This window comes from Schistocerca piceifrons, chromosome 4 (genome assembly GCF_021461385.2).
Source record: "Schistocerca piceifrons isolate TAMUIC-IGC-003096 chromosome 4, iqSchPice1.1, whole genome shotgun sequence".
Classification (NCBI taxonomy): domain Eukaryota; kingdom Metazoa; phylum Arthropoda; class Insecta; order Orthoptera; family Acrididae; genus Schistocerca; species Schistocerca piceifrons.
This window is the reverse complement of record NC_060141.1, coordinates 123,865,923-123,892,032: the sequence shown is the minus strand read 5'-3', so window position 1 is coordinate 123,892,032 and position 26,110 is coordinate 123,865,923. Positions and strand designations below refer to the sequence as shown.

Here is a 26,110-nt window from a genome sequence, read left to right as displayed (position 1 = left end):
GGGCCCCGTCTAGAGGTTTCGCTGGCGAGGTCCATACCGGAGAATCTGGCAGTTAAATCTGAGAAGTATTGATTTCGTCGCAAGGAGTACGTGAAGTAGTTTCTCTGTGAACAGAGTTGCTGTTCAGTTCACTCAAGTGACGATTCTTTATCTCTAAGTTGAGTCTGACACACACTGAAGGGATTCTTTACTGAAGAACACTTAAGTGCAATTTCTGTTCTTGGCTAGTGAGCCAACAGGAAACTTATCTCGTGATCTGTCTTGTACTGAGGTAATTTTAGCCCTATAAATTTGTGGATCCAATATTGTGTCCACCGTGTACGCAGAGAATTGTAAGTACGCACGTAAATTATCTCCACAGTGGCCAATGGCCCAATGAGCAGATCATCGGTGCAGAATAATTGCTGTCCATACGTCAGCAGGTGACATGCACCCTTCTGTTCGGCGGGCAGGGATACACTGAAAGTCAATGTGTTGAGTCCCTTTACCCTGTCCACCGAACTTTTTCTCAAAGTTCCAGTTAGGGTGTAGGTGTTCTATTCTCACCTCTAATCAGTATCAACCAGCTTCATGTCCATCTAATAAAAGGGGGAGCGGACTAAAAAAAGTCAAGAATATGTTCTTGCCAATCTCGAAATTACATTTTGGGCAGAATCTGACATTGTGTACTTCATACACACATACAATTTTTTTGTACTATACATAATTTTTAAGAATAAATCATCTACGGTATCCAAGTTATGATGCATTCTAGTATCATCCCGGTAAGAATAATTCATTTAATTATCTGCATCAAAGTGAAGTAAAATTACAACACGATTCTTCGCTTTATGGCAATCTCTAGGTGTAGGTCGCCAATGGTAGAGATGTTTCAATTATTTGTAGGCGTGAGAATTCCATTGCGGAGAGAACCTTAGGCAACCACACACAAGGGTGCTATATTTTACATAGCAAGTAACGACCAAGAATGTGAATTATCAATCTCCATTCCAATGACTCGCAATATTTTCACTCAAACGTGTGTGACGAAGCGAGGAAAGGACACCACAGTAAAGATCTCACGCTGATCTCATAACACACTGTGTACGAACTGAAGAAAAAGGAACACAGTTTGTTAATCAGATAATGTAGGATTTGGACAGTGCATGAGTGTTTATTCTAGATGTAAACTTTGGAAGCCGTCTGCTACCTGTTTCACCTGACTGATCTGACATGTTCCGGGCGTTGCTGCCCTCAGATATTCCATTTATTATACGAAATTTTGATCCATGAATAAATACCAACTGGACCGCACGTCGACTGATGAAATATTAGGTAGCCAGCAGTCTTTCATCCTGCAACGAATTATGTGAAGGGTCTCTAACATGTATTAACGTAACGGTAACCTATAACGAAGACGTACAGTTATATCAGTGCAACGTGTAAGTGTGGTTAAATCTTCTCTTACAGAGAAAATGCGTGCTAAGCGAATGTGAACCACATCTTGTATAGCCTGACACCTGATAATGAAGAACATGAATTGCAAAGTAACTGATTTGGGTGTCTTCAGAGGCGCAACACGTGTCTGGAAGTTATCAACAGCTCTAACTGTTCTTATGTCGGCTGTAATATATATCCAAAGATAGAAAAACGTTGTCCCCCAATGGCAACTGATCGTATTAGCAGTTCTGCTAAAGCAGAACGTATTCAGTGAATTGTGCTTGCAACAGCTAGGAACTGAGACAGCGGATAAGTGAGCACGAAATTAGTAAAATTTCATAAATAATTTAGACGAGATAATTAAGGAGAACTTTGAAATTTATGCCTGTTATTATTAAGTAAATGACCAGAAAATTTACTAAAGTAGCAGCACATGTCCTACTAGGGATCACGTGGAGTATAGTAACAAGTATGAACAAAACCAAAGAACAAATTAACCTCATACATTCTTAAATGCCCGTCAGATTGTCAAATGATTGGGAAAATAGCATAAGCCATGACATATAGCCACTGCTGACTTAGCGATAGACCGATAATGTTCCTCTTACAATGAACAATGCCTCGATCGGAACAATAGATCGAACCTTGGTCACAGAGCTTGGTCTACAGAGCCAAAAAATCCTATAACAGAATATTACGACAATGCATGCTTACAAGCAAGAGTTTCACCATAAATTCACGAATGTTGCAGATTAGAAGTGGTCGTCTCGGCAAAACACAAGACAGAAGCGTCTGAACTTAACGAATAGAGTCATATCAGTAGCAGGTATCGTCTACGTAAAGAAGCAAAGTGCTGCCACGTCCAAGGTCCGTGGAAAGGATTTCCTCTGTGTTCATCCACGTGACCAAGTGGACCTTAGCCACCCAGTTGCCTTATAGGCCGACTAGGTTTTACCTTCAAAGTACACCGTGCGGATATGCTTCCACTACAAAGCCAAAGATGTGACTCACCTAGAAGACGAGGACAGTTCAAAGAGACTTTTGGCACCTTGTTAATGTTTTACAACTCGCATTTATTTATTTATCTATTTTTGAGTCATCAGTCTTCTGATTGGTTTGATGCGACCCGCCACGAATTCCTCTTCTGTGCCAATCTCTTCATCTCAGAGTAGCAGTTATAAGCCGCGCCCTTAGTTACTTGCTCGACGTCTGCCTCTGAAGCTTTTACCTTCTACAACTCCTTCTAGTACTATGGAAATGATTCCATGATCTCTTAACAGATGTCCTACCATAATGTCCGTTCTACTTGTCAGTGTCTTCCATATATTCCTCTCCTCACCAATCCTCCGAAGAGCCTCCTCATTCCTTACCTTAATAGTCCACCTCTCCTCACCAAGCCTTCTAAGAGCCTCCTCATTCCTTACCTTATCAGTCCACCTAATTTTCAACATTCATCTGTAGCACCATATCTCAAATGGATCGATTCTCTTCTTTTCTAGTTTTCCACAGTCCACGTTTCACTGCCATAAAATGTTGTGTTCCAAATGTACATTCTGCGAAATTTCTTCCTCAAATTAAGGCCTACGTTCGATACTAGTAGACTACTCTTGGCCAGGAATGCCCTTCCTGCAGCGCTAGTCTGCATCTCATGTCTTCCTTGCTCCTTCTAACATGTGCTAATTTGTTGCCTAAGTAACACAATTCCTTAACTTTATCTACTTCGTGATCACCAATGCTCATGTTAAGTTTCTCTCTATTTTCACTTCTGCTACACTAATTATTTTTGTCTATCTTCGATTTACTCCTATCCCATATTCTCAATTCACTAGACTGTTCATTGCATTCAACAGATCGTGTAATTCTTCTTCACTTTCACTGAGGACAGCAGTGTCAACTCGCATAGTGATATTTAATGTGGAAGATGTTTCTTAACAGACAGATTGCAACTTCTGTGAGGTACAGCCTGGACCACTTCCACAGGAGTACGGGCAGGAGCTGCGGAGCCAGAAGGCGGCCGTGTTCCGGTGGACAGCTCTGAAGAGCCGGATAGTGTCTGTGGCGCGGCTGTCGGTGACCGCCATGGGCTGCGTCTACTGGGCGGTGATGCCCGCAGTACGGGCCAGCGCCTGCGGCCACACCGTGGAGTGCCGGGCCAGCGTGGGCCTGCCTGCCCACGTCTGGTACCCCTTCTCCTACACCGTGTCGCCGGTCTACGAGGTACAAGAACAAACAACTTATCTGTGGTTGTTGTATCTGCCTCGGATATTTCACTATGCAAACAAAAGTCTCCTCCCAAGTCTGCACTCTGTCAGGCTGTTCCTTTGATGGCATACACTGAGGTAAGTCATCGGATACCTCCTAATATCATGTCAGACCCCCTTTTTCTCGGCGTAGTGCAACAACTTGACGTGGCACTGACTCCACAAGTCGTTGGAAGCCCTTGTAGAGTTATTGAGCCCTGCTGTCTCTATAACGTCGGAAGTTACTAGAATGAAATTTTCGCTCTAGGTGTGCGCTGATATGAAACTTCCTGACAGTTTAAAACTATGTGCCGGACCGAGACTCGAACTCGGGACCTTTGCCTTTCGCGGGCAAATGCTCTACCAACTGAGCTGCCCAAGCACGACTCACGCTCCGTCCTCACAGCTTTAATTCCGCCACTACCACGTCTCCTACCTTCCAAACTTCACTGAAGCTCTCCTGGCCTTATCTCAGTTGGTAGAGCACTTGGCCGCGAAAGACAAAGGTCCCGAGTTCGAGTCTCGGTCCGGCACAGAGTTTTAAATCTGCCAGGAAGTTTCAACGTCGGAAGTGTTGCCGTTGCAGGATTTTGTCCATGAACCGACGTCTCGATCCCTCGTCGGAGGTTCGAGTCCTCTCTCGGGCATGGGTATGTGTGTCGTAAGATTAATTAGTGCGTAAGCTTAGGGACCGATGACCTCAGCAGTTTGGTCCCATAAGACCTTACCACAAATTTCCAAATTTTTCTGACGTCTCGATTACGTCCTATAGTCCGCATCTCGTGGTCGTGCGGTAGCGTTCTCGCTTCCTATGCCCGGGTTCCCGAGTTCGATTCCCGGCGGGGTCAGGGATTTTCTCTGCCTCGTGATGACTGGGTGTTGTGTGATGTCCTTAGGATAGTTAGGTTTAAGTAGTTCTAAGTTCTAGGGGACTGATGACCATAGATGTTAAGTCCCATAGTGCTCAGAGCCATTTGAACCATTTTTACGTCCTATAAGTGTCCGATGGGTTTCATGTCGGGCCATCTGGGTGGCCAAACCATTCGTTCGAACTGCTCAGAATGTTCACCAGTCACGAACCGTTGTGGCCCGGTGGCATCGTTGTTTGGGAACATGAAGTCTATGAATGAAAATGGTCTCAAAGTAGCTAAAGATAACAATTTCCAGTCAATGACCGGTTCAGTTGGAGTAGAGCACTCGGTCCATTCCAAGTAAAAATAGCCTGCACAATTACAGAGCCACCACCAGCTTGCACAGAGCTTTGTTGATAACCTGGGACCGTGTCTTCGCGGGGTCCTGGCCGTACCTAATGAAATCGGAACTGATCTGACCAAGATATGGTTTTCCAGTAGTATCGGTCCAACCGATATGGTCACGAGGCCAGGAGAAGCGCAGCAGGCGACGACGCGGTGTTAACAGAGGCACTCGCGTCGGTCGTTTGATGCCATAGTCCATTAAGGCCAAATTTCGCCACACTGTCCCATCTGATACGTTCGTCATACGTCCCACATTGATTTCTGCGGTTATATCACTCAGAGTTGCTTATCTGTTAGCACTGATAACTATGCAAACGCCGCTGCTGTCGGTAGTTAAGTGAAGGCCGTCGGCCACTGCGTTGCCCGCGGTTGCCTGAAACTTTATATTCTCGTCCGATTCTTGACACGGTGGATCTCGGATACTGAATTCCCTAACGATTTCAGAAATGCAATGTCCCATGCATCTAGCTCCACCCACCATTCTACGTTCAAAGAATGGTAATCATAATCTCGTCGGAAACTTTTTCACTTGAATCACCTGCCATCTGTACTGCCGGCATTTTTATGCGTGCATATCGCTATCCCATGATTTTTATCACCTCAGCTACATTGGTATATTGCTGCATCATCATCTAAGACGCGTCATTTCTTATCTTAAAGCATAAACAAAAAGAACTTAATCCCAACGATGTATGGTTCTACCAACTCACAGGACTGGACCTTTCATCAGGCAAATTTCACAGGAGTCACATATACTTTGGTGTCTTTATGAAGTGTAATCGGAAGGAAAAGTTATCGCTTATCGCTTTCTTCACCATGATCTCAACTAAATCAGCCGTCTAACAACTTCCTCAGCAGTGCTAAGACATAAACTGAGTGCACTGATTCCTTGCATAAAGTGACTATTCCTCACCACATGTCTCTGGATCTGTGAACGAATGTATTATGGTGTACAGAATGACGAATGAATTGTGACATTTATGTCATATAACTTTGGTGACATGTGTTTAGAGGTGAGTGTTGTGATGAAATTCACTCTAGTGGATGATACTGTCTGCGACTGAGTTTTCCTAGTTAGGGCTCACTCCCGTAATTTTGTGTGTAAATACATGTAAGTACTAATGGAAATATTTTAGGCAATGTCATACTTCTCAAACGAAGACCGTTTTCGAATCGGACCTTTGCTGTACCACCATTATAATTCTAGTGACTACCAAGTATTAATCACTAGTTTGAAGGGAATAATGTATATTTACTGTACTTGTTTGTTGATATTCTGAACCGAAAGATCTTTGGAATGACCTAGATGGTCGAATACGTATCACATCAGTACACCAAACGCAACTATTGTCCACTACTGTCTGAGAAAACTGTTACGAAATTTTCCCTTCACGCTTTAAGAAAACAACGTTCTACATTGCTGGATTGTGCATTCATGACCTTGCCATAGTGCTATTATAAAATACTAATAAACTAATAATAACATTCATGTCAACTCCCGCATATTAAATGTGTTTTGGTTTCAGACCCAAAGGTGAAAGAGTTTTGCGATATTCCTCCCTCAGAAACTCATTGTAATGACAGTCACACAGTACATAATCAAATTATATACCACTGAAATCCCCCTCCCTGTCATAGGTTAAAGACTGTAACAAAAATAAATGAATGTATTTAGCTTAAGAATCTATAATGCAGAACTTGTGGATTATAAAATTAAAATATCGTTCCAGGAGAAGAGTTAGATGGAATATGGTAAACTGTCTATTCTTTGAGGAAGGATTGAAATAATATCAAAAGACCTACCGCAGTTAGCTACCCAAATAAAACCTTTGTAACTAATCAAAAATGCAGTGGGTCTACAAAACATGTCTTCCAAAATCTACATTGTAATATTTTACAGACAATATAAAAATGCAATGTAAGTAGTTTAGCTATTATATTTAGCTGATAGTATCATAAATTGTGGGTGTATCACGAAATATTGTCTACTATAGATCATCACAAGTAGTAAAAATGTAGCTAATACACCATAACTGTCTTACTTCTACAAATTATGATTGTAGTTGCTTCGTTCAGACGATAGTTCCCTATAACTTCATAGCATGTCTACATGATTTAAGGTACATATTTAGAAAATTTTCTGAAACCTACAAGTGTTGTGTTAAACGTATTTCATAGTAAATCAAAGATTTTGAACTACAGTTGTGTATTCCAAAACTTTTGGCAGCAATGACTTATTTGAGAAGTCGTTTCCTCTTAATTGCAGTGAAAGTATTTACGTAATTAAAATAGTAGTTCCATTTTTATGATCGTCACTTAAATATACTGCAATGGTGTACTATCATATTCCATTTAGTTTCCCACTTCAACAGCAACATATACAGTCATAAACTGCCGCCATTTTCGAGTTCGTTAGTTTTAGCGTATAGAAGACTTCTATCCCAGGTTATTCTCTCGTTATAAAACAAATCACTTTCTTCGGCACTGTAAGTCATAGCTTAAAACGAACTAGCTGTCCTTGGAAATTAAAACACAATCAGCGACGATGTTTCAAAAGTATCCTGCTGTCTGTTGAAGTTGTAATGCTATCAAGACACCATGCAACAAATGTAAGATTAATGAAAAGCCAGTCCACTATTTAGAACTGTCCACACGACTGGTTTAGGTCTTAATATTAGGCCATAATCAAAAGTATATGAAACTGCACATTTTAGTGAATAAAGATGGGCTTATTGATACTTTCGTTTTTTATAACGGAAGATGAGAGACAATACTTATACAGGGTGAAGACAAATTTGCGCACTCGGACTTCGCTGCGCAATTCCTCGCCTACTTGCAATACAAAAATATCTGTCACAAGATTTCGTCATGCACAAATTTCTGGCAGAAAATGGACGTTAAATATCGGCAATCTGGGAACACTGTAATCACGTGTACGGTAGCTCCCTTGTCATGTGATAGCAGCAGAGCTGTGTAGTTAGTGCAGTGGATAGCGTTGCTGGTTAGCGTGTAGGAGGCCGAGGGTTCGATTCTGAGTGTTGGATTATTTGCTTTTATTTGCTAAAAGTGGTCTGCGTGGTACGGTATCTGGCGTCTTAATCGTCATACAGCGAATACAGTTGCAATTACGTACTACGAACACAGAAATGAAAGTACAATCGTATTCATTGGTCACCTTTTAAGGAAGCCTTTTGCGCGTCGTGAACGCGAATCGTTTCGCACCACTGCATCTATTGGGTTCTAAAAATGTTTTCTGTCTACCCTCCCCCAATGGTCCCATTCCTCGTCCAGGTCCATTACGATCCGTTATGGCTTTACGTCTCCAGCAGAGCAGGCAACGAGCTTTAAAAATAATTTCGATGGGACCATTGGGAGAGGGAACACCGAAAACACGTTCGGGACCTAGTAGATGCAGTGGCGCAAAACAATTCGCGTCTACGACTAGTAAAAGGTTTCTTTAAAAACTGAACAATGAAAACGATTATACTTCCATTTCTGTGTTGGTAGTACGTAATTGTAAATATTTTGTAAAAGGCACACTGTAATCACTGTATGACGATCAAGACGCCAGATATCGTACCACGCAGTCTACTTTTAGCAAGTAAGAACAAATATGCCTCACCACTGAATCGAACCCTCGCCCTCCTGCATGCCAACCCATAACACTATCCTCTGCTCCAATCGCCCAGAAATGCTGTGCGCCTGTTGACAGACGTAGTTACCGTACGTGCGATTACAGTGTTGCCAGACTGCCAGTCTTTAACGTCCGTTTACTGCCCGAATTATGCGTAGTACGGAATTTTATGACAGACGTTTTTGTATTGCAAGTATTTAAGGAATCGCGCTGCGAAGTCCGAGTGTGCGAATTTTTCTTCACCCTATATATGTATAGTATAAGTGCTTAAATATTGTGTAACTTCCATTAGGCTGTAGAGAAGTGACGTCAAATGATAAAAACAGTACAAGTCAAGTGTTTTTAAAAAAAGTTCCACGCCCATTGACGTCATGAGAAAAATGCGCGTGTCGTAATAATGAGAACTGTACAATCCGATGTTTAAAACAGTTAACGTAGTTTTACTCAAAAAGAGTTTAAGCAAAACTTCGTTAACGTTTTTAAAGTATCGGGTTGTGCAGTTTTTATAATTACGACACGGCCATATTCCTTATGAGGTCATTTGGCGTGGAACATTTTTAGAAATGTTTCAAATGGTTCCAACAAGGGAAGCTCCCCATCAAGGATAATATGAGCGCAGGAGCGCCGTGCTCCCGTGGTTAGCGTGAGCAGCTGCGGAACGAGAGGTCCTAGGTTCAGGTCTTCCCTCGAGTGAAAAGTTTACTTTCTTTATTTTCGCAAAGTTATGATCTGTCCGTTCGTTCACTGACGACTCTGTTCACTGTAATAAGTTTAGTGTCTGTGTTTTGCGGCCGCTATATTTGCTGGATTCAGATTGCCCACGGAATACATCTCACGTATTTAATGCACTCTCGTCCAAGGTAGCGAACAGTCAGCTGCCAGCCAGGGAGTCGCGTTAGCAGGAATACTCTCTCCTCCGTGCGCTGTTGTCGCCTGACGTCGTGTGTTTCGATGATTGTTTAGGTGTAGCGTCCCCATACTACGAAGCAGTTACCTGGCATTTGACAGACGGACGGACAGATAATAATTGTCTGAAAATAAAAAATTAAACTTTTCACTCGAGGGAAGACTTGAACCAAGGACCTCTCGTTCCGCAGCTGCTCACGCTAACCACGGGAGCACGGCGCTCCTGCGCTCATATTATCCTTGATGTTGCATATCTTGCGCATGGAATACTCAGTTTGTATATTTTGCTCATTTTTTTCGTAGTTCCATACAACTTCTTCCTGTTTTCTCGATTGATCTGTGTTCAGGTTTTCAAGGCCTATCCACTGTGCCAACTTATAACTAAATCTGAGAGGGTTGCGATGGGGAGGTTCCCTTGTAAGCACTATGGCACTTAACATCTGAGGTCATCAGTCCCCTAGACTTAGAACTAATTAAACTTAACTAACCCAAGGACATCACACACATCCATGCCCGAGGCAGGATTCGAACCTGCGACGGTAGCAGCAGCGCGGTTCCGGACTGAAGCGCCTAGATCCGCTCTGTCACAACGGTCGGCTACATTTTTAAATCCACGTGACTTCCACTGTTTTTATCATCTGACTTTGCTTCTCTACAGCACAACGTAGGTTACATATTATTTATGTCGTTATACTTTACATATATAAGCATTGTCTCTCATCTCCTATTATATAAAACAAACACAAAAAATGTCTATATGCCCATCACATTATGTATTAACATGTGGCAGTTCCAGATGCACTTGATAATGGCTTAATATCAAGGCCGAAATCGGTTGCGTGAACTTAATATAGTCCTAAAAATGCAACTGGACCGGCTTTTCATTAATTGAATATCAGTTGCAGAATCAGCAGCGTCATCCAGATATGGAGAAACTAATAAACGTAAGATTGACAAGAGGTCTATTATATGCGTATCAGTGCTACGTACATAGTAATTAGAAAAAACGCCATGGACACTCCGTATGTAAGGAAAGGCTATGCGTTGGATTTCTCGTTCACATATGGCACTTCTACGTCGTGTAGTAGATTGGGAGTAGAGTGACTGCTACTGGGTGGTGGAGGCCGTTATGGCGCTAGTCAGCATGCCCTTGACATCCACCTGAAGTGTCCAGGGTTAGTGTGGTAGCGAGAAATACGGGGTGATTCCTGAATATAGAGGCCTACCAGGGTCTTATGGCTTACCGACGGAGACAGGGTTCAGAATGACATGAGGATAGGCAAAATATTTACCATCCAGATTTGGACAATTATGTAGGTGTGCCCTCATACCAGGTACAGCTTGGTATTTTCTCTTAATATTTCCTCTCTGCACAGCAGGTGAGGTAAGTGCAGCAAAGAGCCTGAGACATATATACACTGCCCGCGAGGTCTTGGGCTGAGGTCGCCATTTTTTGGAGTGGTGGGCTCAGACACAGGCCTCGGTTAAGAGCAAGTGACCAGCAGCAAGGCACTGAAGGAGTCTAACGTTGTATCTGGCACAGTCCTAGTGGTGGTTGTGACGCCTGACACACAGCAGGCACCGTGCATGGTCCTGACTGCCGATGAACTACTCGGCTGCCCAGTAGGTTTAAATGCAGCTTTACAGAGCTGACTATGTGGCGGGAGCTGCGTTCCGTTGACACCTGGTAACTTCTCGATATAGGCCAGTGACTGAAGTGTGGCTGTTGTTATACGGTTGTGGGTCAAACTGCAGAACCTCGCTGAAGGTTGATCAGTGTCTCAGCCATTGATTCATGGGTGTTCGGTGTACAAATGTCTGGCTGATATCCTGCTGATGAAGCAGGTCGTTTTCTGGTAACGGTAAGCGCTCAAGATTTGGCACTCTGTCTACGACACAAAGTGCTTGCGCGGTCTGTGGTGTTACACTTCCTCCCTCTTTAGGTAAATCCAGCCCCCCCCCCCCCCACCTAGTATTGCTGCTGGTTGAAATAGAATCACAAATACATTACAATTGTCAATGAGTTTTCCTTCGTGTGGGACCACAGTCATACAGAGTTACTTGAAAGAAATTTCCGCCATTTGACTGTAAATTGGTCATTTATTTCAGATAATCATGAATTTGGCTTTGTAGCCATTCTCAGGTGCATGTTAAATGTTACAATGGAGCCGACCTGTCTGCATGATATGTCATTGTCGAAAAAACGTATTTCTGGTCTTATAACACTAGAAATATGTGCACTCAATTCTGGCCCACAGACCAGTCACAACAGACTAAATCTCATATGTACATCAGACATATTCGAAAGCTTTTATGAACATTTATAATCATTTACTCTTGAATGGAGGCTTATTAGGTTGTGAACACTTTAAGCAGTGGCTGGAAAACTCAGATGGGCAACTAATAACACCAGACACATATTTATACGTTTGTGTACAACCATTTCTAATGGTTCAGTCTTCTTTCTTCTGTAACTTCTGGGGTGGAGCATTAGGCAACTTTGTTCTCATTGCTTCTACTACTTGCAAAATTTCCTAGTTGCTCCTGGTTTGTCGTTGATTCGCTTCTTCTCTCACAGTTTGCGACAAAACAACAACCTGAGAGATTTCTATCAGTATAGTGCAGGAAATGTGGCCTCCACCCAACATCGTGCATCTGCTGGCGTCACACCAACTCACTGAGAAAAAACCTGTTGTAAGAAAGAATTGCTGCTGATGCCGTGAATGAAAGTGCTGAGACTAGGCAGCTGGTGAGGGAGGGATGATGATCCTCTTGGCAGGTGCCAAACGTATGGCTGCTTTGTGACAAAAAGAAGTTTGCGATTCTCCACCCAGAAAGGATGGCAAAAAACAATAAAAATTTATAATTACTTACATAATTAAAGTGAACGACTAGTAGTTAAAAATTAACTCAGAATCTTCAGCAGTTAATGAGTGAGGAAAGTTGCCCATCAGTTCTGTGGGTGCTGTGAGGGTGACCGAGAGATGATATATAGATAATTATGTTATACTGTTATAGAGGTATTTTTCTATGATGTATCCAGTCGATACCGAATAGCTAATTATATCAAGATGGCGGTTTTTGTTAAAACCAAGTCTTTCCACTAGTTTGGACACCATCATATGTGTGCAGTTGCAGGTGAAGTTGGCATTTAGTAGATGCTAGTTCCTGCCAACTTAACGTTTAACAGTAGAGTTTCCAGCACTACTGGAAAAGATAGTTATGTTGGCAGTAAGAAGCAGTGTCACTTTCGTTTTTTTTTTCTTAATTGTGATTTCATTTCCCTGGCCCATATGGGTAGGGGAGGGCTGTTAGTGGCACAATACGCCACTCTTCAGCCGAATGACATGACAGCTAATAAAGAAGAAAATTATACATATAAAGGCGATAAAAAGGGGGACATAAAGCAGAGTAAGGGGAGATAATGGAGATAAAAATACACTGACATGGAGAAGTTCATGGGGGATAATTAAAGAGGTCGACATAGAGTTAAAAAAACACAGTTGGCGATTCGTAGAGCACAAAAGGGCACTGAAATCACACACACAGGTTAAAAGTTGGCCCCAGTATTAGAAACAAGCCAGAACAAGACACCTTAAAACTACTTGAAGAGATGAAGCACGCACGACGAAGTCTAAAACTGCCAGAAGGGACCTACCGAGGGAAAGGCCTGAGAGAATGGAAAAGGAGGGGAGAGCAAGGTGCAGCAGGGGAGGGGGTGGGATGAAAAGAATAGGGGCATCAGGGGCGCACCAAGAGGCAGGAGACAGGTGGGGTGGGAGATGAAGAGGGATGACAAGGCAGGAGGAAGTGCAGAGACACTTATGGGGAGCATGGGAGAGGGAGGGGGTGTAGGAGGGGAAAGCCACTCAGGAGAAGGGAGGGGGAGTAGAGGGAGCCCTGAGGAGGAGATAGGGGGAAAGTGGGGTTAGAGTTGGTAGGAGGGGTAGATCATCTGGAAGTTGCCTTGGGAAGGGAGGTGGAGGGTGTGGAGATGGAGAGAGGGCATGACACAGCAGTAAAGGCGCGGCAATGGGCTGGCGGTGAAGAGGAAGGAGGACACCACGAGGGGGGGGGGGGTCGAGTCGGCAGCCAATGTACAGGGTGCAGATGAGTTCAAGGAAAAGAAGAAGGTGGGGGGAAGGGGATGAGGTCATAGAGGATGTGCATGGGGCATGGAAGGCGGATATGGAAGGCAAGGCGGAGTGGATGGCGTTCTAGGATCTTGAGGGTGGTATAGAACCTGGGAGGGGTGGAAATCCAAGCAATGCTGGCATAATAAAGGATGGGGCTGATCAAGGATTTGATGGTGGAAGGACGCAGTCCCCATGTCCAGCCAGTCACTTTTGTCTATTAAATGTTTTATTTTGGATCAGAAGCTTGAAGAAGCATCCGAGATAAGCTGTCGAAAATACATCACGTGCATATGATTCAGGGTTTTCATCCAGACTACATGGACTTACACCTTAGGTTCTTTCTTGAAGCGATGTTCGTAAGTGCTTAAGCCTCAGGAGTTTTTGTTCCAGTGTAACGACAAGCGCCAGCATGAAGATCAAGAACGCAAGAGCAGAGAGGGCTGTGAGACGACGTCAGCCAGTAGTACGCTGACTGGGAGGACACCACGACTGGAGAATACACGAAGAGAATAAAAGCGACGCGCCGCCTAGCACTAGAAGAGAGGCAAAAGAAACGCACTAGAAGAGTCGCATTAGAAGACGAACCGTGACTTGTGAACCATATGAACTTGTGTGTAATTACTTGCATGCACATTGTATGTAGTGAAGGACTTTGAATATTTGCATGTCTCCAATTGCTTGTGACCCATCATGTAGAAACGGAAGTTAAGTATTGTCTATTCAATTACTGTATTCAACTTCATTAATATGATTTGCTTGTATGTTGTCTAGTTATCCGAGAAAACAGCTTCCTATTCACCCTATAAGTGTCGAGTACACAGGATCCCACAGTTTTGTGAAAGCCACCGCTTTTCGATGAGCAGACCATTTATCTTGCTGATAACTAGTCGAGGAGTACGGAGCACAAACTTGGTATAGGGAAGGATGGAGAAGGAAAGCAGCCGTGCCCTTTCGAAGGAACCATCCTGGAATTTGTCTTAAGCGACTTAGGGAAATCACGGAATACCTAAATCAGGACGGCCGGACGCGACATTGAACCGTCGTTCACCCGAATGCGAGTCCAGTGTGCTAAAAACTGCTCATTAGTCGCAACAGTTCGATTAATAGATATTACGATGACAGATAGAAAGAACGACCGCAAACGAACGAAAACGCCATCCATGATGTCACTCAGGTAACGTTAAATGATCTTCTGACGTTAAATGATCATTTGGCAGGATCTGTCACTTGACTTGATTTTCTTGTGTATTTCAATATTTCTTGTGGGTGACATTCACGTGTTGACCAACCATTTACTGCCAGCCTAGTAACCTGTAAAAGACGAACAGTTTAAGCATATTTTCACACTTATTTGATTATCACATTAAGTCGTTAAGTGAGCTTAAAGAATCGGCAGGTGAGGGGTGTATTCGATATATTTGTTTATTTAAATCTGTCTGCAATTCTTGTCTATGTAGTGCTGCAAATTTCTAACCTTTCCTAAAGTTCTGTTAGCACATGATAAATACAGCAATTAATTTAAAGGGCAAGTTTAGTCATACCTCTAGGCATGAGGTGTAGTTGTTGCATGGTTCACTGTCTGGACAGGGAACCGTAAGGCTGGGTACCAATTTTAGTGATAAGCCAGTTTTAGTAAGAACAGACAGCAATATCTTAGTCTTTCCCAGTGATTCGTTGTTATCTCGTTGAGATCGGATGTTCTGCCGAAGGTTTTTGTCTTCTCAGCACGATATTTCGACGCCGTAAGTCGATGTCTTCATCTGATGTTCTCTGACACTAGCTGCACAGCTGACCAAGATCCATATTTATGCCTGGGCAGTCGCTGGAGTTCCACCTGCCTCTGCTCCAGCTCCTCTTTAGTCCACGCCAATGACACGCACTTCTACACCGCTGCAGGTGTTCCTTATTCCACCTGCGTCCACTGTGGCCGTCTTCCACGATGGAGGCTGCCGCCTGGTGCCCCATATGTGGACTGATCCTGTCATTTACGCCTGCAGCAGTCCGGGGTTCATTACTGACCAGAGGAGGTCAAACGCCGGATTTCATGCAGTATTCTTTATTGTCGTTCCTTCAAAAATGGCTCTGAGCACTATGGGACTCAACTGCTGAGGTCATTAGTCCCCTAGAACTTAGAACTAGTTAAACCTAACTAACCTAAGGACATCACAAACATCCATGCCCGAGCCAGGATTCGAACCTGCGACCGTAGCGGTCTTGCGGTTCCAGACTGCAGCGCCTTTAACCGCACGGCCACTTCGGCCGGCTGTCGTTCCTTGTTAACAATATCAGTCTCTTCCCAAGAATTAGCAGCTTTCCCTCAGTTCACTCAGTTAATATTAGGCAGAAATCCAATCTGCATTAGGATCGCACTTCCTTAACTCTCGTGCGGATTGGTGTGCAGTATACTGCTGCATCCATTTTCAAAAAGAATTCAGAAATATAGGCAGTAATCCAAGCGCTTTCAAATCGAAACTGAAGAGTTTCCTTATGGGTCACTCCTTCTATTCTGTCGAGGAGTTCCTTGAAAAATTAGGCTGATTCCTGTGTTATACTGCTGATTGCGTTTACTTAAACTTATGGCTTGACTTTTTTAGGTTCATACAAATTTTATTTTATTTTTTATTACTTTTATATTGTAATTTCATCTACTGGCCCGTTACATGTCTTTGGAGGTTTGCTCCTCACTTTGGTTCTACGGAATTAGACGTGCAAATAAATTTAAAAAATGGAGCACCAGACTGCGGTCACTGCTGCGAGAGACTGCTACAGTGGGTGCGGACGAGATATGGAACAATATTAACAACCTGAGACCTCAAGAATCGTACCTCATGGAAGTAGATCAAATACGACGTAATATGGAACTCTAGCAGCAGCGTGATATTGCACGGAGGACGTCTGCGGGTTCGGGTAGAATACTGGAACACCACGAGACTGGTACTGTCGCGAGAGACTGTCACAGTTGGCACGGGCGACATATTGAACGCCCACAGCGATGTGAGACTGCAGAGAATGCAGGTGTGGACGGGATATGGAACACCAGGATGCGGCCACCCCCACAGGAGACTGACAGAGGGCACGTGCGCAAGTGTGCCTCGAGGGAGCAGCCCAAAGAGGGCAAACCTGATCAGTAGCGGATGGTAGGTGGATCTCCAGGCACCAACCAGGCATCAATATGGAACCCAGTCAGCCATGCAGCCAGTTTCAATGAGTACTTGATGAAGAACGAGTTGCAGCGTCGAAATATCGTGCTTTGAAGTCATGGGCCACTGGCAGAGTACCCAGTCTGAACCAGGTGACAACAACAGACAGTTTCAGGGGCGTCCTAACTCAGAGGTATTCCAATGGGTTTAGGTCGAGACTCCATTCAGTCCGGTCCACGAATGACGTTGTCCAAAATGTTAGTCATCCACTCTAACAGAGTTGATCCTATAATGCACTTGTCGTGAAGAGGCTAAATGATCGATATGCCACTGCTCTAGGCCAGTACCAACCTCATGTTTGTCAATGTACGTTTTGTATGCCAAAAGTGGAAACTTTCTGCTGCAGTCCATTTCACGAATTTTACTGTCGACAAATCGTTGCCTCAAAGATATTGCTTTATGACTGGGTGCAATGCCACTTTTATGCAAACAGTGATCGTCTTAGAGGTTTTCCTCTACTGTGCACAGTATACAATTCTGTAAAATGCGTTCATATTCCTCCGTATTTAGCGTTTCCTTATGCGCAATAAAGGCATCACACTTGGGCATGAATAATATTCCCATACTATGACGCTACTTCCTCTGTTCTCCACAACTCTTACGACATGCGCTGATTGGTAATACTGTCCAAGCATTCGCTCAATTTAGACTCTTGCAACGGATTGCCAAAGTGTATATCGTAGTTCATGACTTTAAATGACTATCATCACTATCACCAGTGATTCTCTATCCTGTGGCGTTGCTCTTTACACTATTTCAAGTGTCACTTAACATTGACAACAGAAAAGGGTGGCTTTGAAACTGTTCGACCGTTGTACCTAATTTCTTAACTCCATATGCACAGTCATTGTGCTAGGTAGTGCTGGTTCCTTCCACTGATTCATGATATTATTTTTACACTCTCCTCCAATACTCGACAACCCCTGTGTTTCAGTACATGAAGTCTGCCTCTTCTTGGTTTAGGTGTGGTTGTTCCTTTGCGTTTCCACTTCGCAATCACATCATCAACAGCCGTGTTGGGCAGCTTTACAAGAGCTAAAATGTCCCTAGTGAACCTGTTGCTATGGTGACCAACAATGACTAGTCCATGTTCGAAGTCACTGAGCTCTCGTGACTAACCAGTTAGTCTGTTACTGTTTTGTACTGAGAATACAATACCTCACACCTGTAATTATACTATAGGGTCCGCACCTCGTGAGGTATAATGGTCAATTCCGTGATGCACAGCGGTGTCCGGATCCTTTTAGATCAGATACTGTACGAGCCTTGGTTGGTTGGTTGGTTGGTTTGTGGGGGTTAAAGGGACCAGACTGTAATGGTCATTGGTCCCTTTTTCCAAAAAACTAAAATCACCCACAGAGAATAAAAAACGAACAACAGAAAAGATGGCAGACGACACAGGACAAGAGAGACTCAGAGATCAGACAAATCAAATTAAAATCACACAGAGTGTGACGGTGGTTGGCCAACCATAGAGAAAAAAAAGGAAAAGCCAACCACCGAGACACATATTAAAAACTCAGTTTAAAACTGTAGGCCAAAGGCCAGAATCAACGCAAAACTAAGGCTGCCATGGCAGTGTCATCAGTTAATAGGGCAGGGAGCGTATCAGGCAGCGCAAACGTCTTCCTGACCACAGCTAAAAGGGGGCAGGCCAACAAAATGTGGGCCACTGTCAAACCCGCCCTGCAGCGACATAGAGGAAGGTCCTCCTGACGCATTAAATAACTGTGCGTCAGCCAGGAATGGCCAATGCGGAGCCAACAAAGGACAACTGAGTCTCTGCGATTGGCTTGCATGGATGCCCGCCACACAATGGTCGCCTCCTTGACAGCACGGAGTTTATTGGGTGCGGTCAGATTGCGCCATTCAGCGTCCCATAGCGCAAAACTTTGCAGCATAAGAAGGCTCGGAAATCAGTCTCCGGGAGGCCAACGCCCAGAGATGGTTTACTGGTGGCCTCTTTCACCAGGCGGTCAACATTTTCATTGCCGGGTATCCCAAAATGGCCGGGGGTGCACACAAAGACCACAGAGCGGCCACAACGGGCAAGAGTATGCAGGGACTCCTGGATGGCCATCACCAGACGAGAATGAGGGAAACACTGGTCGAGAGCTTGTAAACCGTTCAGGGAATCACTACAGATAACGAAGGACTCACCAGAGCAAGAACGGATATACTCTAGGGCACGAAAGATGGCGACCAGCTCAGCAGTGAAAACACTGCAGCCAGCCGGCAAGGAACGTTGTTCATAGTGGTCCCCTAGAGTTAGACCATAACCAACACGATCAGCAACCATTGAAACGTCAGTGTAAACAGCGCCAGAGCCCTGATACGTGGCTAGGATGGAATAAAAGGGGCAGCGGAAGGCCTCCGGAGGGACTGAGTCCTTCGGGCCCTGTGCTAATTCGAGCCGAAGGCAAGGGTGGGGCACATACCACGGGGGTGTACGCAGAGGGTCCCAGAAAGGAGTCGGATTAGGGAAAACCCCAAACCCAGAGAGGAGCTCTCTGATGCGGACCGCAATCGTACAGGCCGACTGGGGCCGACGATCTGGGAGACTGACGACCGACAGCGGGAACAGAAGACGATAATTAGGATGCCCGGGCAAGCTACAAACATGTGCAGCATAAGCGGCCAGCAAAAGTTGGCGCCGTAACTGCAGTGGGCGGAGACCAGCCTCCACAAGTATGCTGTCCACAGGGCTGGTCCGGGAAGCACCAGTGGCAAGGTGTATCCTGCTCTGAAGGATTGGGTCCAGCACCCGCAATGCTAAAGGGGAGGCTGAACCATAAGCCAGGCTCCCATAATCCAGACAGGACTGGATTAACGCCTGGTAGAGCCATAAGAGGGTAGATCGATCGGCGCCCCAGCTGGTGTGGCTCACGCATCGCAGAGCATTAAGATGCCACGAACACATCCGTTTAAGTTGCCATATATGAGGCAGCCAAGTCTACCGGGCATCAAAAACCACTCCCAAAAACCTACGTGTGTCCACCACATCAAGAAGTTCGCCGGCAAGATAAAGCCGCAGCTCCAGGTGAACAGTGCGTCGCCGGCAGAAATGCATAACGCAGGTCTTGGCTGCCGAAAACTGGAAGCCATGCGCTACAGCCCAAGACTGCGCCTTGCGGATAGCGCCCTGTAGCTGACGTTCAGCAGCTGCAATGCCAATAGAGCTATAGTAAAGGCAGAAGACGACAGCATACAAGGACGCTGAGACAGACGTTCCCACCGCCGCAGCGAGCCCGTTAATTGCTATTAAAAACAGGCAGACACTTAAAACAGATCCCCGTGGCACCCCATTTTCCTGAATTCGGGAGGAACTAAGGGAGTCCGCGACTTGCACGCAGAAGGTACGATGCGACAGAAAATTTCGGATGAAAATCGGTAGAGGATCCCGAAGACCCCAACCATGAAGCGTAGAGAGGATGTGATGCCGGCCGAAGTGGCCGTGTGGTTAAAGGCACTGCAGCCTGGAACCGCAAGACCGCTACGGTCGCAGGTTCGAATCCTGCCTCGGGCATGGATGTTTGAATTGTCCTTAGTTAGTTAGGTTTAACTAGTTCTAAGTGCTCAGAGCCATTTGAACCATTTATTTGAGGATGTGATGACGCCATTTCGTATCGTATGCCTTCCGCATGTCGAAAAAGACAGGGACCAGGTGCTGACGGCGGGCAAAGGCTGTACGGATGGCTGAGTCCAGGCCCACAAGATTGTCGGCGGCAGAGTGGCATTTACGGAATCCACCCTGAGATGGAGCCAGGAGGCCCCGAGACTCGAGTACCCAACGCAACCACCGGCTCACCATCCATTCAAGCAACTTGCAAAGAACGTTGGTGAGGCTAATGGGGCGGTAGGTGTCCACCTCCAAATGGTTCTTCCCAGGTTTCAAAACTGGGATAACAATGCTTTCCCACCATTGCAACAGAAACTCATCCTCAACCCAAATACGGTTGTAAAGGTCGAGGAGGTGTCGCTGGCAGTCCACTGAAAGGTGTTTCAGCATCCCCTGATGCGATCTGGCCTCGGAGCTGTATCAGGGCAAGCAGCTAGGGCACTGTGAAATTCCCACTCACTGAATGGAACAGTGTAGGATTCAGCATGGTGGGTGCAAAATGAAAGCCTCCGACGTTCCGTCCGCTCTTTAATGGAGCGGAAGGCCAGTGGGTAATTCGCAGAAGCGGAAATCAGAGCAAAATGCTCTGCCAAGCGGTTTGCAATTACGTCTGTGTCAGTACAAACTGCTCCATTCAGTGAGAGCGCAGGGACGCTGACAGGGGTCCGATAGCCATAGAGGCGTCTAATCTTGGCCCAGACCTGCGATGGAGACACATGGAGGCCAATGGTGGAGACATACCGCTCCCAGCACTCCTGCTTGCGTTGGCGGATAAGGCGGTGGGCCTATGCACGCAGCCATTTGAAGGCGATGAGGTGTTCTATGGAGGGATGTCGCTTGTGACGCTGGAGCGCCCGCTGGCGATCTTTAATAGCTTCAGCGATCTCAGGCGACCACCAAGGCACAGTCCTCCTCTGAGGGGACCCAGAAGGATGGGGAATATCAGATTCTGCAGCAGTAACGATGCTGGTGGTGACTGAGTGAACCACAGTATCAATGGCTTCATGAAAAACAGGAACAATAGCGGCAGTGGAGGAAAACAAGTCCCATTCGGCTTTATTCATAGCCCACTTGCAAGGGCGCCCAGAAGAGTGACGCTGTGGCAGTGACAGAAAGATCGGAAAGTGGTCACTACCACACAGGTCGTCTTGTACACTCCATTGGACAGAAGGTAAGAGGCTAGGGCTGCAGATCGAAAGGTCGATGGCCGAGTACGTGCTGTGTGCCACACTGAAGTGTGTGAAGGCACCATCATTTAAAATCGAAAGGTCTAGGTGTATCAATACATTCTCAACGGTGGCGCCTCGACCTGTTGCCACTGACCCACCCCACAGAGGGTTATGGGCGTTGAAGTCGCCCAGTAACAGGAAAGGCGGCGGTAGTTGCGCTATCAGCGCAGCTAGGACATGCTGTGGGACATCACCATCCGGTTGATGATAAAGACTGCAGATGGTAACAGCCTGTGGCGTCCACACCCGAACAGCGACTGCCTCTAAAGGTGTTTGCAGAGGGACAGACTCACTGTGAAGGGAGTGAAGAATATAGATGCAAACGCCACCAGATACCCTTTCATAAGCGGCCCGGTTCCTATAATAACCCCGATAGCCACGAAGGGCAGGGGTTTGCATTGCTGGAAACCGAGTTTCTTGTAGAGCAATACAGAGGAAAGGGTGAAGGCTGATAAGTTGTCAGAACTCAGCTAGATGGTGGAAGAAACTGCTGCAGTTCTACTGGAGGATGATATTGTCCATGGCTCAGGAAGGCGTGAAGGTACTGGGGAGGCAGATTACGCCTCCTGGGCCCCTGCTGCCACCGATTCACTACCCATGCAACAGCTATCCATTGCATCTGAGGGACTGGCGAGATACAGGTCCTCAGCGGACACCAGAATCTCCATCTCATCCTCAGATGCAGAGTTGGAAGTTTGCGGTGAGACAGGTGCCACCGCAATGTCAGGATGCTTGGGAGCCTTTTTCTTTGACTGCTTTGCACGCTGTGCCTTTGGTGGGTCTGGCTAGGAGGGCCTCACTGGGTCAGTCTCAGGGACGGACGACGACCGTGAGGTCCTATGACCAGCGACCGGTGATTGCTTCAGAAATTTTCGGGTGTCTGCTTTGGCACTGGGCAAAGTCTGGGATGGGAGGGCCTCAAGGGACCCCCTCCTGGCGACAGTAGTGAAAGAAGTCGCACGCGACTCTGGCTGGGAAGTGGGAACTAATGTCCCCGATGGTTGGGGTGGTGTTGCTCCTGAAGTAGATGGAGCAGGAGCAACAGGGAGTGAAGTGCCCCCCACAATCAAGGGGGCCGGTGAATTCTGACATAGCTGAGAGCCAGCTGTATGTGAGGACACAGTAGAGAATCGAACCGGTGTTGCAGCTGCGGCATAGGTTGATGTTATTGGCACAGGATGTAGCCACTCATATTTCTGCCTTGCCTCGGTGTAGGTCAGGCGGTCCAGGGTCTTATATTCCATTATCTTCCTTTCTTTCTGGAATATCCTACAGTCCGGTGGGCAGGGGGAATGGTGTTCTCTGCAGTTAACACAGATAGGAGGGAGGGGCACATGGAGTATTGGGATGAGAAGGACGTCCACAATCTTGACACGTGATGCTGGAAGTACAGCAGGATGACATGTGCCCGAACTACCAGCATTTAAAACACCGCATTGGAGGAGGGACATATGGCTTCACATCAAAGCGGTAAACCATCACCTTGACCTTTTCGGATAAGACATCACCCTCGAAGGCCAAGATGAAGGCACCGGTGGCTACCTGATTATCGCTTGGACCCCGATGGACACGCTGGATGAAGTGAACACCTCGTTATTCTAGGTTGGCGTGTAGTTCATTGTGGGACTGCAGAAGGAGAACCCTGGACCATGTTGAGACTCTTATGGGGCGTGATGCTAACTGAAACATCCCCCAACTTGTCACAAGCGAGAAACCTCCGTGACTGGGCAGAGGATGCTGTTTTGATGAGCACTGAACCAGAGCGCATTTGGGACAAGCCCTCCACCTCCCCGAACTTGTCCTCTAAATGCTCCACAAAAAACTGGGGCTTGGTCGACATAAATGATTCACCATCAACGCGCGTACACACGAGGTAGCGGGGTGAATAATCTCCACTGCCTTCTTTAGCCATATGTTCCTCCCATGGAGTGGCCAGGGAGGGAAATGATCTTGGTTCGTATTTCTTGCCGTTGAGGTTAGACCTCGATCGCTTAGAGACTGCTGGTGGAGGCCCACCAGCCAGAGATGATGTACCACGCTTCATTGCGGGTCATCCGCCCTGATGCCACCCAATCTGACCAGGGGCTCTCCCCACGGGCGCCAGCCAGGCGCAGCAAAGACCACCTGGCAGGATGGCCTTTGCCGGGAGTCCCGATGCCCCAGAGGGATAGGCATCTACTCCTCGGCATACGTGGGGAGTTAGCAGCTCAGGCATCAGCAGTGTGATCCCTGTGTAATCAGCGGGCTACCACCAAGAGGGTACATGACGACCCCACCACAATGGACTGGCTACCATGCTGGTTGTCGGGTGTCGAATATCCATTAATAAAAGGAGCAAAGCTGGAAGGGCACAATGGAGGGAATATAGGCTACCCAGAACACACTGCAGAGGATGTGGCCGGAAGCTCAGTGTAAGTCCAACTCCATGACATTAACGAATATGCCAGATATTAGGGCAAGATGGATATAGAATACACCACGTAAGGCGTCCTTCCCCAAATGGTACGCACTAACGGAAAAATTTTGAAATGGAGTGATCAAACCCCTTAGGTGACCATCACATTAAAGGCCAAAACAGTTGAGACTCCTTTTAGTCGCCTCTTACGACAGGCAGGAATACCACGGGCCTATTCTTACCCCCGAACCCACAGGGGGTACGAGCCTTGAAGGATGGCATTAAAATACGGAATGTAAATAGGCCATCACGTTTGACGTTGCTTACAGAAGCAATATTTAGCATATTGCACCAGATGCAAATGTATGTGATACGCCCTGCTAAAGCTGCAGGACAGGTCAGGTAGTAGGAATTGTGGAAAGGGGCCAAAATGAGCGGCTGTCAGTTACACTCGAACACATATAACTTTATTTATTTGACCAAACATTACAGTACAAATTCTTGAACTTAGTTACCGGCTGAATACGCCACACTGTCGTATGCCTTAAGGGCACAACCACTTTAATTAAAAAACAAAAACGGCTGAAAGCCATTAACTCAAAATTCAGAGGCCAAAAAAATATTTGGCAGGCAGAAGACCTCACGTTAAGTGGCTGAAGGCCTAAAAATCTAACACTTGAAAAGCAACAACCTTAATTTAAAGACGGTTGAAGGCCAATGATTTAAGACTCAAAGTAAAATTAAATAAAATAAAAACACAAGGCAGAAGACCTTACACTTGACAAGTAAGGAACTTTAATTTTAAAACGGCTGAAGGCCCATGACTTAAAACACCACTAAAAACAATTGAACTGTAATTCAAAAGCATCGGCTGTGAGCCATACAAATACACACAGCAGAAAATAAGAACAGCCAGTGCAGCTAACGGCGCTCAGAAGTTTCGGGGGTCGGCCAGCACTTGAAATACTAACGTTCACTTAGGTGAGACAGGCAGTCGGTCCAACCATTCACGATCCGACGACAACCCAACCGACAGACAGTCAACGGACAGACCGACAAGGTAACTTGCGCTCCACTCGACCAGCACACAACCGGGAGTTCAATGCAAACGTAAAAGGCATGGACGCCCACAACCAAGTATCATTAAGCTGTCGAACTACATACCTTGCTGGACAGCGACAACACGGTGAGGTAAGGACACTGCCTAAATTTACGTCAACAGCCAGGGCAGGTAACCTGAAAGTAAACGGCCACAAGGCAGAAAATTCTGCTGGTGCGCTTCAATTGCAAATAACCAAATACAGTTAGACTCCACCGGACAGTGGCTAAACCTTCGCCAAATCGAACACATACGTTGTTGCTCGCGGGAATGTCCCAACAGCCAACAACAAGAACCAAGTGCCACAACGTGAACAGTCTTGACTTGCTGGTAAGTTAAATCTAAACTCAACTTTCGTGTCCAGGGTCTGTGAGGCACGTACCTCGTAGGAATGGAAACAGCCCCACATACTCCGACATTGCGTAGAGACCGCCAGCGGGCCCGGCCAAACAACACCCCGCGAAGATTCCCTCGCTGCTCCACACCAACCGACCGACTGCACACACACCAGTACAGAAACAGCTCTAAAATAACTGAGCAGTCGACATCAAAAGCTACACACAATTTCAAAAACACTAGGATGAAGAACGCAACCAGTGCTAAAAGCAGTGACTGAGCAATGACACGGCCGAACCACGAGTTGAGACACACACCGCCAACCCATAAGAGACTGGCGAGAAAATACACGTCGTCCGGTAAGACGACCAACCGACTATCAACCAAGACTGTCCCCGGTTCAAGTCATGTATGCTGGCGACGGTCGGGCGAGTCATGGCTATCCAAGCCTCACTTCTGCTACAACGCGACTGACTTCCACCGCGTCCGAACAGCATGATCGCCAGGTCCGAACCGCACTGTAGGCGCGTTCCAACTCACTGCAGATCCGAACTCCACTCCCAACACTCGACAACCGGCAAGTAACAGCAGTCAACAAAGGTGCTGCTGCCGCTCACGGGGAGGCAAAGCAGCAACTCATT

At 46.1% G+C, this 26,110-nt stretch overlaps 1 protein-coding gene across 1 annotated transcript in view; it reads left to right on the top strand.

Annotated features, from left to right (window-relative positions):
* LOC124795657 overlaps window positions 1-26,110 on the top strand; it is a 59,974-nt gene that overhangs the window by 19,249 nt on the left and 14,615 nt on the right. The window contains exon 3 of the mRNA XM_047259731.1: window positions 3,355-3,636. Coding sequence (XP_047115687.1) covers window positions 3,355-3,636 — 282 coding nt within the window. The remainder of the gene's footprint in view (window positions 1-3,354; window positions 3,637-26,110) is intronic.